Source organism: Monodelphis domestica, chromosome 3 (genome assembly GCF_027887165.1).
Source record: "Monodelphis domestica isolate mMonDom1 chromosome 3, mMonDom1.pri, whole genome shotgun sequence".
NCBI lineage: Eukaryota > Metazoa > Chordata > Mammalia > Didelphimorphia > Didelphidae > Monodelphis > Monodelphis domestica.
This window is the reverse complement of record NC_077229.1, coordinates 418,335,041-418,347,889: the sequence shown is the minus strand read 5'-3', so window position 1 is coordinate 418,347,889 and position 12,849 is coordinate 418,335,041. Positions and strand designations below refer to the sequence as shown.

General features: G+C 38.4%; 1 protein-coding gene across 1 annotated transcript in view; it reads left to right on the top strand.

The window, feature by feature from the left end:
• LOXHD1 (lipoxygenase homology PLAT domains 1) overlaps window positions 1-12,849 on the top strand; it is a 159,703-nt gene that overhangs the window by 94,961 nt on the left and 51,893 nt on the right. The window contains exon 21 of the mRNA XM_056824393.1: window positions 3,883-4,068. Coding sequence (XP_056680371.1) covers window positions 3,883-4,068 — 186 coding nt within the window. The remainder of the gene's footprint in view (window positions 1-3,882; window positions 4,069-12,849) is intronic.

The window sequence follows — 12,849 nt, the reverse complement described above, 5'->3', positions numbered from 1 at the left end:
AGCACAGAAGGCTAATCTCCTCTGTGTGGAGCCTGGGTCTGTAATCTTCAGCAGCTGCACAGGCTCTGGCACTGGGAGGATTTTCCTACTAGGAATTATGCAGCTGATAAAATGAGGAATAGCTCTAGGCAGGTCAGGAGAGGGGAGGGAGCCCACGAAGTGGAATCTCTCTGCCCCAAGGGAGCTTATGGAGGAGGAAATGATTTTGACCAGTGATTTTTATTTTATTTCTTAAATTAAATTTCCAGACCAGAAAATCTGTCCTCTCTCTATCCCACTTATCCCTTCCTCATTGAGAAAGAAAAACAAAACCCCTTTTACAAACATGTATGTAGACTCAAGCAAAACAAATTCCCTCATTAGCCGTGTCTAAAACCATACATCTGATGACCGCCATTTCCAAAAGGGAGCAAAGCTGACCACCTAACACCAATGTGTAGGATTCCAATAGGTTGGTGCTAGTTTGGACCCATATTTGGGTAGTCATGGGAATCAGAGTTGGAGCTCTAGGAACTAGTTATAGGTTATAGCTGGATCGTCAGAAGGGACCACAGATGCCACTAAGTCCAACCCTCTGATTTTATAGATGAAGAAACTGAGGCACATAGGATGACTTTCCTCTGGCTTACAGGAGTCATCAGTAGCAGAACTGGGATTCAGCTGTAGGTTTTCTGACACCAAATTCATGATATCTAGTCAGTCAAGAAGTTTTGATTAAGCCACCTACTATGTGGCAGGCAGAAAAGTGAAAAAAAAAATAGTCCCTGTCCTCAATAAGTGTACATTCTAATGGAGGAGGCAACATGTCAGTAATTAGATTCAAGACACAGAGCAGATGGAAGGTAATTGAAGATACTCTTTCTACCATACTCCATTTCCAGGTGGCAACTAGTTTCATACAGCAGTAGATGGCAAAGTTACAGGTTAAAGTGGGAGGAAACAAAGGACATCCATGAAGATGACATCCCCTTCAACTTAAAAATCAAATTTATATGGCGGCAGCAAGGTAGTGTAGTAATTAAAGGGCTTTTTCTGGAGTCAAGAATGTCTGAGTTTGAATCCTGCATCAGGCACTTAGTAGCTGTATTACCCTAGGCAAGTTAGCCAATAAATATTTGTTAAATACCTACCATGTGCCAGACCTAGGGCATATGGCATTTATGCCATAGGTAGGGCAGCTAGGAGGCACACTGGATAGAGCACTGGGTCTACAGTCAGGAAATCCTGAGTTTAAATCCAACCTAAATTTGTGACCCTGGGCAAGTCACTTAACCCTCTTGACCTTATTTTCCTTAAAAAACAAGCTAGAGAAGGAAATTGCAAACTATTCTAGTATCTTTGCCACTAAAATTCCTAAAGAGTCAGTTACAACTAAAAATGACTAAATAACAAATGTGTCAGACATTGCCCTAAGGGTTGCAGATACAAAAATTCAGTTCAATATACATTTAAGTGCCTACTCCGTGCCAGTTACTCTGCTAAGCATTGGAGATATTAAAAAAAAAAGCCAAAAAACAGTCCCTCCCCTCAAGGAGCTTACATTCTAATAGTGGTGACAGTATGCAGAGAAATATATACCAATGCAGGATAAATTGGAAATAATTAAAAAGGAACAAAAAGAAGGGAAAAATAGTCCCTGCTCTCAAGGAGCCCACAATCTAATGGGGGAGATGATGAGCAGATAAATATGGACAAACAAGCTACACACTAGATGAATAGGAAATAATTAAGACAAGGAAAGTTTTAAAAGAAGCTGAGAAAAGCTTCCTGTAGGAGAGCAGGCTTTAGATAGGACTGAAAGGAAGCCAGGAACATCAACAAGTAAAGATGAAAACAGGAGTGTTCCAAGGATGGGGGACAGCCAGAGAAAGTGCCCCAAGCCAAGAGATGGGAGTATTTCATTCATGGAACAGTCCAGAGGTCACTGTCACTGGATTGAAGAGGCTGGAAAGCTAGGTTATGCAGGGCTGTATTATATTCTGGAGGTGACTGTGAGCCACTGGAGTTTATTGAGTGAGGGTTACATAGTTTCCTTTGTGATTTAGGAAAATTATGTTATTGGCACAATGGAAGATGGATTGAAGTAGAGACTTGAGGTAGGCAGACCTACCAGCAGGCTATTAAGAGTGCATATGTAAGGTAGTAAGAGCCTGTATTGGAGTGGTGGCCATGTCACTTAAATCTCTCAGCCTCAGTTTCCTCCTCTGTAAAATAGAGATAACAGCACCTATCTTACAAGGGTTGTTGCAAAGGGCTAATGAGAATAATACATACACACAGACACATATATATATATATTCACATACACATACATGTATACAGATATGTGCACATCTTTGCAAACATTAAGTGTTATATGAGTGTTAATTGATATTATTACCTAGGCAGAAAATCTTGTGATGACTTCTATGAAGCTGGGAAGTCACACACATACACCTGAAAATCTCTCGCTGTCTGATGTCATGATGCCTGAAATTCTGCCATAATACATTTATTCCTTTAGGACAAGAATTGCTTTCTCTCAGAGGTGCCCCTCACCCCCCCTTTTTTAACTTCTCAGATCTTGGAAACTGTCGAGACGTTGAATTATTTCATAGTAATGTGTTAGTAAACCGGCAGATTCCCTTTCTTCCCTAAGAAGGAATACCTGGGTCAACATGAGAGCCTTGGGTGTCTAGGGCTTGAGGGAAGACCCTGAAAGGAGAATGATGGGCACAGAACAGAGAGACTGATATAGCCAACATAGATATAGTTTCCTTCATGATTTTGCCCTCAGCAGATCTTGGTCACTATGAAATTCTCTTTGACAGTCAGTTTTCTTATCTGTGAAATGAAAAGAGTTGGACCTTATGGTTTCCAAAGTCCCTAGAAGCACTAACAATCATAGGGAGAGAAATTTAAAGCTGGAAAGGAACTTAGAGGAAATCTTATTCAGCCCTTCATTTTATAGATGAGGAAAATAACATCCAGAGAAGTTAAGCAACTTGCCTGAGATCACACAGGGAGTAAGTAGAACAGGGTTCTATGGTTCCACGAGACTAATGACTCCTAGCTTATACTCAACTTGGCAATTCAACTCGTTCTATTTTTTTTTTTATTGTCACTGTGCCCAGGGCTCTACGAGGTACTGTTTGTTCTTGACTTTATGGAACTTGTTTTCTTTAAATACATGTTTATCTTTTGTTTTTACATCACTTTCATTTCCAAATGTCCCCCTCTTTTCAGAAAACTCTTCCTTGTAAAAAAGAATAAGACAGAGAAAAAAATGAAAAAGCATGTCAGTAAAACTAATCAACACAAACTGAATTGTATACTAGTTCGCATTTTTCCAAACAAGTAGTCCCCACATTTTCAAAGCAGAGAGGGTGGTGCATTATTTCTATGTCTTTTTAGGGGACCAAACTTGGTCATTATAATTTCACAACATTCGGTCCCTCTCCTTCCCCATTTTTGTTGTACCCAATGATCATGTCATCATACTCTATTGCTTATTTTTCTGGCTGTGTTTACTTCACTTTGTATCAATTCATGTAGACCTTCCCCCATTTTCCTATAGTCTTCATATTCATTGTTTCTTATTGCACAGTAACATTCCATTTATGGACTGCAATTTGCTGAAGCATTCCCCAAACAATGAACAACTACTCTGTTTCCAGTTCTTTGCTACCACAAGACATGTTGCTATGGATATTTCAGTGTCTATAGAACCTTTCTGTCTTTGATATCTTGCGGATATATGCCAGCCAATGAGTCAGACTTTGGGTCAAAGAGAAGGGACATTTTACTTTCTTAAAGTAATCTCAAATTGCTTTCCAGAACAGTTGGATCAATCATAACATTTCATTTCACTGTGCACCTGCTCTCTATCTAATTGTCTCATAGCTGGGTCATGATGGCATCTCACCAGAGAGCTGCTGGCTGGTAGAGGAGCTGAGTGTTGCTGTGCCTACCAAGGGGTGCATGTACACTTTGCGCTGTAATTGCTGGCTGGCCAAGGATCGTGGGGACGGTCTGACCTCCAGTGTCTTTGACCTCCTGGATGCGGTGATGGTGAACATTGGAGTGAAGGTACGGAACAAAGAGTCCTTGAAATACCTAAGATCCAGGAGGGGAATCAAAAGGTGCTCCATGGGCAACATCTGTATGAGCTGAACTAACAAAATGCTCACACACACAAGGAGCAAATGGCTGAGTCACAAGGATTTCTTTATAGAAATGGAGGTTTCAAATATCAGTTTTGAATCCAAATTTGGCCTCAAACACTACCTGCATGACCCTGGGCAAGTTACTTACCCCTTTTTGCCTCAGTTTCCTCAACTATGAAATGAGCTGGAAAAGAAAATGGCAAACCATTCCAGTATCTTTGCCAAGAAAACCCCAAATTACTATCATTAATTAGAGAATACAGAATAGGAATTCCTTCAGTTCAGTCTTGTGGCTCATGCCTTAAAGAAAAGACTCCAGAAGCAGATACCAAAATTCAGCCACTATTGTAGTGAAAACACCTCTAGACTCACAGAATGGGAGATCAATTTGACCTTAATAAATCTAAGGCAAAAAATATTTAATTAGAGAATTGCTAGAAAATCAAAATACACAAACATCAATATTTGTAAGACAGCAAGTGAATTTGGAGAAAAGTCCTGTTCTTAAACAAACAAAAATTAATTCAATGTTTTATACAGCTACTAAATAAAAATAAACATTAATTAAAAGCCTTATAATTTGATGAAATAGAATTTTTGTAAACTAATTGCACATTCATCATGGTCATTAAGTACATAATCAATATATCTGAATATTCATATTCAATTTGTTAAAAACCCTTACCTTCCATCTTGGAATCACTACTGTGTATTGGTTCCAAGGCAGTAGAGTGGTAAGGGCTAAGCAATGGGGGTCAAGTGACTTGCCCAAGGTCACCCAGCTGGGAAGTGTCTGAGGCCAGATTTGAACCCAGGACCAACAGTCTCTAGGCCTGGTTCTCAATCCACTGAGCCACCCAACTGCTCCTCATATTCAAATTTTAGAAGCCTGGACCTGAAGGTTTAGAGATAAGGACTGTCACCAAAATTCTCCCCTAAATATCTCTGGAACTCAGTTTAACATGAAGAAATCAGATCAGATGATCTCGAAGTCCTAAAATTCCATTAAACATTTTTTTTTATAAATTGTAAAAAAAGAAAAAAGAAAAAGAAAAACCCCAAATGGGGTCACAAAGAGTTGGGCATGACTGCAGTGATTGAACAAGAGCACTCATATCAGGTTAGGATCAGCTCATTGCCACCAGAAAGGTTATCCTTAAGGAACTCAATTTTCTTGACTGACAGATTAGGTGATGAAATATCACACACGGTGTGACATATCACTACAGCTTGTAAAAAACTAGCATTTACCAAATGCCTAGAAAGATATGATAAGGTGACTAGACCTGCATGCTGGAAGTTCACCAGCCTTTATAAACCAGAAGATGACAAATCTTTATACTACAAACATAAAAGCCAAAACATATTTGAGAACTCAACAAGTAAACTGTGCTGGAACTCAAACATCATTTCCAACAGCCCATATGCACCTGGATATAGTATTGAACTTTAAAAACCAAAGCAGAATATTTAAGTTAAATAAAAAAATTTAATAAAATATTCTATTACAATAACATAATTTATCATATAATACAATATTATAATCAATATACTAAAATATAAGTATAAACTAGTTATTATTAATAATAAACTATTTAATAAATTTCACTAAGTTAAATAAAAAACTTACCTTACTAAATATCAATTCTAAAACAACAAGGGCTAGGCAATTAGTGCTAAGTGACTTGCCCAGGATCATACAGCTAGGAAATATCTGAGGTTAGATTTGAACCTAAGTCTTCCCAGCTCCAGGCTTGGCACTCTATCCACAGTGCTACCTAGCTGCCCCTAGCATTTCTAATAGGTGTAGACATACCAAGTAATTATATTTTTCAAACTACATAAAATGAAAAACTTTCAAAATATAGAGACCAGCAGTTCCCTTGTTTTGTGTTGTCTGCTGCTGGAATTGTCCCAAAGAAGCTCCCACTGAGTCTCATTCAATATTTTAAAGCAATCATTTTATATATTAATGCAAGGGGTCAGAGGACACAAAGTATAAAAGAAAAATGACAGGAAAACAAATTGTCCTTAAAGTATTTCTATCTGAACTACATAAAGAATTAGAAGAATGAGACAAAAACAATAATAAAATGAACAACCCATTTCTATGAACAGAATGTGAGCCACTTGCAGACAGAGACTGTTTGTATTCCCATCCCCGGAACCCAGTGCTGTCTCATGCTAGATGCTAAATCAGTGCTCATTGAATTGAATTGAAAATAGCATTTTTTTTTGAGAATCCTTATCTTCCATTTTATAATCAATACTGTGTATAGGTTCCAAGACAGAAGAATGTTAAGGGCTAATCAGTGGAGTTAAGTGACTTGCCCAGGGTCATACAACTAGGAAATATCTGAAGCCAAATTTGAACACAGGACTTCCTATCTCTAGGCCTATCTCTCAATTTACTAAGCCACCAAGCTGCCTCTTTAAAATAGTATTTTAATGTTTCCAAAGCACTTTCCTGACAACCACCCTGTAAAGCAGGTAATGGTGATAACACTAGCTGCACTCCCTATTTCCCTTAAGCTATTATGAAGGAAAAATAAATCTTTCATAATAGTATATAAAAATAGAGAATAGATAATAGGCCCTAGTTTCCTTGCTTGTAAAATCAGAGGGTTGAACTATATGAACTTCTAAAAAGAATAAATTAAAAATCCTCAATTAAATACCAAATTGTAAACCTTGAAAATCAAAGGTGAGATTAATAAAATTGAAAGAAAAGCTAATAAAGCTAATAATTGAACTAATAAAGCTAAAAGCTGGTTTCATGGGGGGGGGCAATAAAATAGATAAATCATTGGTAAATTTAATTAAAAAAAGAAAAATACTATATGAGTCCCAAAGTTTTGTATGTGTGTGTATAATATATACAAATATATTTATATAATTCTGAAGTATTAGGGAGAATTGGTGCTTAATCGAAGCCTAGGTCTTCTCCCATTCTCTGTCTATACAGAGGACAAGGACTGACTTTCCCTAGACCCACACCTAATTAATACTGCTCCTGTGGATTATTTTGTATTTATTAATCTATCGTATGAGACTAGTTCTCATTTGGTTCCCAGAAAAATGCTGCAGAGATTATTATTCAAAATTGACAAATGAGAAAACATATTTATTTGATCACAAGAAATGTGACATTGTAGAAAAAGTAGCAGGCTGGAATTAAGAGACCAGATACTAGTCCTGACTCTGAGACTGATGATTTGTGTGACTTTGGGCAAGTATGTCTAGGATCATTATGTCTTCATTTATAAAAATAAAGAGGGTCGAATTAAAAGGATCTCTAATTTTCTTGAGGGGCAAGGATGGTTTTGCTCTTGCCTTTACATCCCCAGTGTTTTAGCATATCATCTAATGCATAATAACCCATTGATAAATGTTTTCCTGTTGATCAATTTATCTAAACACCAGCTTTATTAGTTTATGATTTTGTTGATTTTTAAATTTTTATTATTCTATTCCTGTGGAGTACAGAATAAAGTAAAAACTCCAAGACTCTATACAATTGGGGTCTCTGTGCACAATCCAGGTTGTTCTTGTTCAGTTGTTTCCATCATGTCTGATTCCTCATAACCCCGGTGGGGGTTTCTTAGCAAAGATACTGAGATGATTTTCCATTTTTTTCATCCAGCTCATTTTTTTGCAGTTGAGAAAACTGAGGCAAATACGGTTAAATGACTTGCCTAGTGTCTCACAGCTGGTAAATGTCTGAGGCCAGATTTGAACTCAGGAAAAAGAGTCTTCTAGGTCCAATGTCCCATCCACTGTGTCTCTTAGCTGGGTACATTGTAAGTACTTAATAAATATCATTCTATGAGAGGTAGAATTGGGTATTGGAAAGATTGCTGGCCTAGAAATCAGAAGATATGATATTCTGCTCTTGATTTTGTCACTAATCAGCGATTACAATTTATTGTCATCATATCTCTTGGCCTCGATGTACAAAGAGATGGTTAAACCAGATGACCTCCAAGGATGATTCCATTACAGAAGCCCACCATCCATGGGACATTGGCCAAATCACGCCAGTTCCCCAGGCTCCAATTTCTCCATGTGTAAAATGAGGGAGTTGGGTTAAATGGCCTCCAAGGCATCCTTCCAGCTTTAAATACATGAGTTCAATTAGCTCCTAGGAGATTAGTAACTTCTTTCTAGCTGACTTGCCCACGTTTACACTGGGCTTTACTTAAACTCATAGTGGAGCCCAAACTAGAACTAACCCTCCTGATTCCCACTGCAGTACTATTCTTCTACTTTGCCAATGCCAAATTCCTCAGAAAGCACAATAGAGTCGCCATTCAATAAACATTATCAAGCCTCTCCTGTAAGGGTCAATGAGACAGCTAGATGGCATAGTAGATAGGATTCCAGGCTGGGAGTCAGGAAGACCCACCTTCCTGAGCCCAAATCTGGCCTCAGGAACTTACTAGCCCTGGGACCCTGGGAAAGACATTTAACCCGTTTTGCCTCCATGTCTTCATCTCCCTAATAAGCTGGAGAAGGGAACGGCAAACCACTTCAGTATCTTTACCAAGAAAACCCTTAATGGGTATGAAGAGTGGGAGGCAATGTAGTAAACCTGGAAAACAAAACCAAACACAATTGGCCTTGGAGAACTTAGGTTCAAACCTCACCACTAATACCGCTACTGCCTGCATAACCTTAGTCAATTAATTTTAGCCCCCTGCCCGGACCCTGTTCCTTATCTGATAAGTGAGAAGTTGGACTGGATGGCCTCTAAGGTCCCTTCCACCCCACAAATGACGAGACCCTACTGGATAGCTCTAGGCACACAGGATTTGCTCTTGAGGAGCTTGTAATCTAATGAAGGGAAGGACGGGGCCACCAAAATTATTCCAGCACTAAGGAAAGCAAAATGCTTAGGAGAAATAGGAGAAGAAAGAAATAATTTTTATTTGAAAGGGAGTAGGAGTCATAGAAGGGCTTTATGGAGGATGTGGCTCCTAAGCTGGACTTTAGAAGAAAGGAACTTAAACCAAAGAGAAAGAGAAGATAGGGGGCCCATTAGAGGCATGGAAGGGGAGCAGCTACAGAATGAGCAAAAGCTTAGAGTTGAGTGGAGGGTGGGATGGGGACAGAGAATCGAGTTGGACAGTATATAATATGTGAAGAGGAGTAGCCTAAGCTAAGACTGGATGAATTTGTTTGGAGCTGGGTTGTCAAGGGCTTTGAATATCAAATTGGGGCATTCAAGTGATTCTATAGGTGGAGGCTCAGCCCTGCTCCCTACTCCTCATCAAGCCCACATGGTTTAGACTCAAAAAACAGATTTGGAAAAGGGTGAAGTTATATCAGAGCCAAAATCTTAGTAGTTAGTCTCAACAGATGCTAACGAAAAGATTGAGTTATTGGACCCTCAAAAAAGAGGTTCCTAATGTAAAGGCTAGTAGGCAGGAGTGAGAGAGACAGACAGACAGACAGAATGAGAGAGAGAGAGAGAGAGAGAGAGACAGAGACAGAAACAGAGAGACAGAGAGAGACAGAGGGAGACAAAGAGAGACAGAGAGAGAGGCAGAGACAGACAGAGACAGACAGAAAGAAATAGATGAGAAATGCAGGATTTCTAACAGCTCAGAAGGCTGGAACCCCAACATCCCATAGTTGGTTCTCTCAAGAGATGATGAATTGACCTCTTGGGGTTTTTTTTAATTTCCTTATTTGTTTCAATGCTTATCTGTTTTACATGGCAGCCCAAAATAATGGAATACCTGTAAACTTGCCCAAGGCTATTTTCTATCAGAAAGATGGCCTTCTTCCTCCTTTCTTGGCCTTTCTGCCTCACTTTGGAGGCTCAACTTAAGCCTTACCTCTTCCTGAATAAGGAAGAGAATAAGTATTGAGGTAGTACCTGTTATGTGCCAGGCACCGTGTAAAGCACTTTGAAAAGTCCAGTCCTTTCTCATTGCCTTGCTAAATTCCTGTGACATGTATTATCTCAACTGGGCAACCTAGTACTAGATTATAGTTGTGTCTTAACACTTTATATTAAACAATAACAACTCCACTTCTCTGGAACTTGAGTTTGGAATCGTAGAATTCAGAGCTAGAAGAGGCTCTAGACATCATCTACTCCATCCCATGTATTTTCCAGATGAGGAAGCAGAGGCCCAGAGAGGTGAAACAATGATGTAAAGTCACCTAGGGAATTAGCCATTCTGAAGTACTAGAGCCCAAGTCTTCTACCTCCTATACCAATGTGTTTTTCCTCTTTACTAGGCTGCCTTCTAATAGCCTCAATCATCTACAAAGTAGCTGGGTGCCCAGAAATTAAAAACAACTAAAAAGACTTCTCAGCTATGATAAGAATAGCTGTTACAAACCTCCTGTGCTATTAGTCAACCCCTCAGGTGCCCACTCAGAACCTTCTAGACTTAGTGATGTGTGTAAAATAATGCTACAGATTGAACAAGATTGGTTAGGATCGAAGCTGGCTGAAAGTTGGGTTGGGGAACCCCTGGAGACACCAATGGCAGTAGGAAGTCATAGTCTGAAGCAAAGGAGGAGTTGGAAGAACTATAACAATCAATAATAAAAGAATGATAAGGACACAGAAGCTGGCACTGAATAGCATGTAGGCAAGCACCCTGTCATATATACTCAAATTGGTTCTGAGGTTACTAAAGTGCAATGTAAATCTAATGCTTGTGGGGAATGATTTTAGTCACCAAGAAAAGATTAGGTTTGGTCCAGTGCACTCTGCTTAATAAGGCAGGGAAATGTATAAGCACATTCAAAAGATTTTTATTAAAATTATTAGCTTAAAATTTAAGTACTTAAAAGGGCTAAGCTTTAGTTATCTGGAAGACATATAGGCATTCCGTATCTCATTCTCCCACAAAGCCAAATATATGAGGTGCTCATGGACCCAAAGGTTCATAGGCTTAGAGCTAGAAGACTTTAAAGGGCAATTAATCCAACCCCTTTATTTTACAGCTGAGGAAACTGAGGAGCACAGAGTTTATATGACATGTCCTAGGTTGTGTTAGAATTGGCATCAGGAAGACTGGAATTCAGATCATGCTTCAGGCACTGCTCACTAGTATGTGATTGTGTTCTTGTCCCTTAATCTCTTTAAATCTCAGTTTCTTTATCTCCAAAATGAGAGCAATACTAGTTCCTACTTAACAGGGATATTATGTGAATTAAATGAGATAATGTATATAAGCACTTAGTAGACTTTAAATTGCTATGTAAATGTAATCTATTATTATTATTATTATTCATATCTGATGGCCCTTCTGCCACAAGAATTACTAAGTGCTTCATGTTTCAGGCTAGAGTGGAGGGTAGGATCTGTGATGATTCATTTCAATTGTATGAGTATTTATCAAGTATTTACTGTGTTCTAGGCAGTGTGCTGGAGATAGATACAATGACAAAAATGAAATAGTCCCTTTCCTTAAAAAGCTTACTTTTTATTTTAAAAAAATTATTATTCAGGGCAGCTAGTAACTCAGAGGATAGAGAATCAGGCTTAGAAATGGGAAGTCCTGGGTTCAAATTTGACTTCAGATACTTTCTAATTGTGTGATCCTAGGCAAGTCACTTACCCCCAATTGCCTACCCTTTTACCACTCTTCTGCCTTTGAACTGAAACTTAGAATTAATTCTAAGAGGAAAGTCAAGGGCTTTTTAAAATATGCATTTATGTCTAATATTCTTTACTTTTTAAATTTTGAGTTCCAAATTCTCTTCCACCTCTCCCCTACCCATTGAGAAGGCAAGTGATATGATATTAATCATATGTGTGAAATCACGTGAAACATTCCCTTATTGGCCATATCAGAAAAAAGCAAGAAAATTATACTTCACTTTGCTCTCAGTTCATCAGTTCTCTCTCTGGAGGTGGATAACTTTTTTTCTTGTGGATCCTTTGGATCTGTCTGGCATCATTGTTTGAGCAGAGCTTCCAAGGCTTTCACAGATTGATCATGACAACATTGCTGTTAAATGTGCACAATAATCCTCTTATTCTCATTTCACTTTACATCAATTCTTATCATATGAATATGTCATTCATATCTTGCCATATTTTTCTGAAACCACTTCCTCCTCCTCATTTATCATGGTATAATAGTACCACATTTCTCTCTCTCTCTCTCTCTCTCTCTCTCTCTCTCTCTCTCTCTCTCTCTCTCTCTCTCTCTCTCTCTCTCTCTCTCTCTCTCCATATATATATATAGTACAATCATATGCCACAATTTATTCAGCCATTCTCCAAATGACGATTATCCCCTCAGTTTCCTAGTCTTTGTCACCATGAGAAAGCTGCTGTTCATATTTTTGGTAGATAAAGATCCATTTATTTTTCTCTTTATCCCTTTGAGGGTATTGACCAAGTAGTGATGTTGTTGAGTCGAAGAATTTTATAGCATTTTCAAAGCCCTTTGGTACAATTCCAAATTGTTCTTCAGAAATCCCGCAACAGTTTATTGGTGTACCTTTTTTCCTTATTCCCTCAAGCGTATCATTTCTGAGAGATGTGAGGTGATAACTCAGAGTTGTTTTAATTTGCCCTTCTCTAATCAATAATGGTTTAAAGCAATTTTAATCTGACAATAGATAGCTTTGATTTCTTATGAAAACTGTTTATATCCTTTGACCATTTATCAGTTGAGGAATAGCTCTTGTTTTTATAAGTTTGACTCAGTTCTCTCTATATATTTGAGAA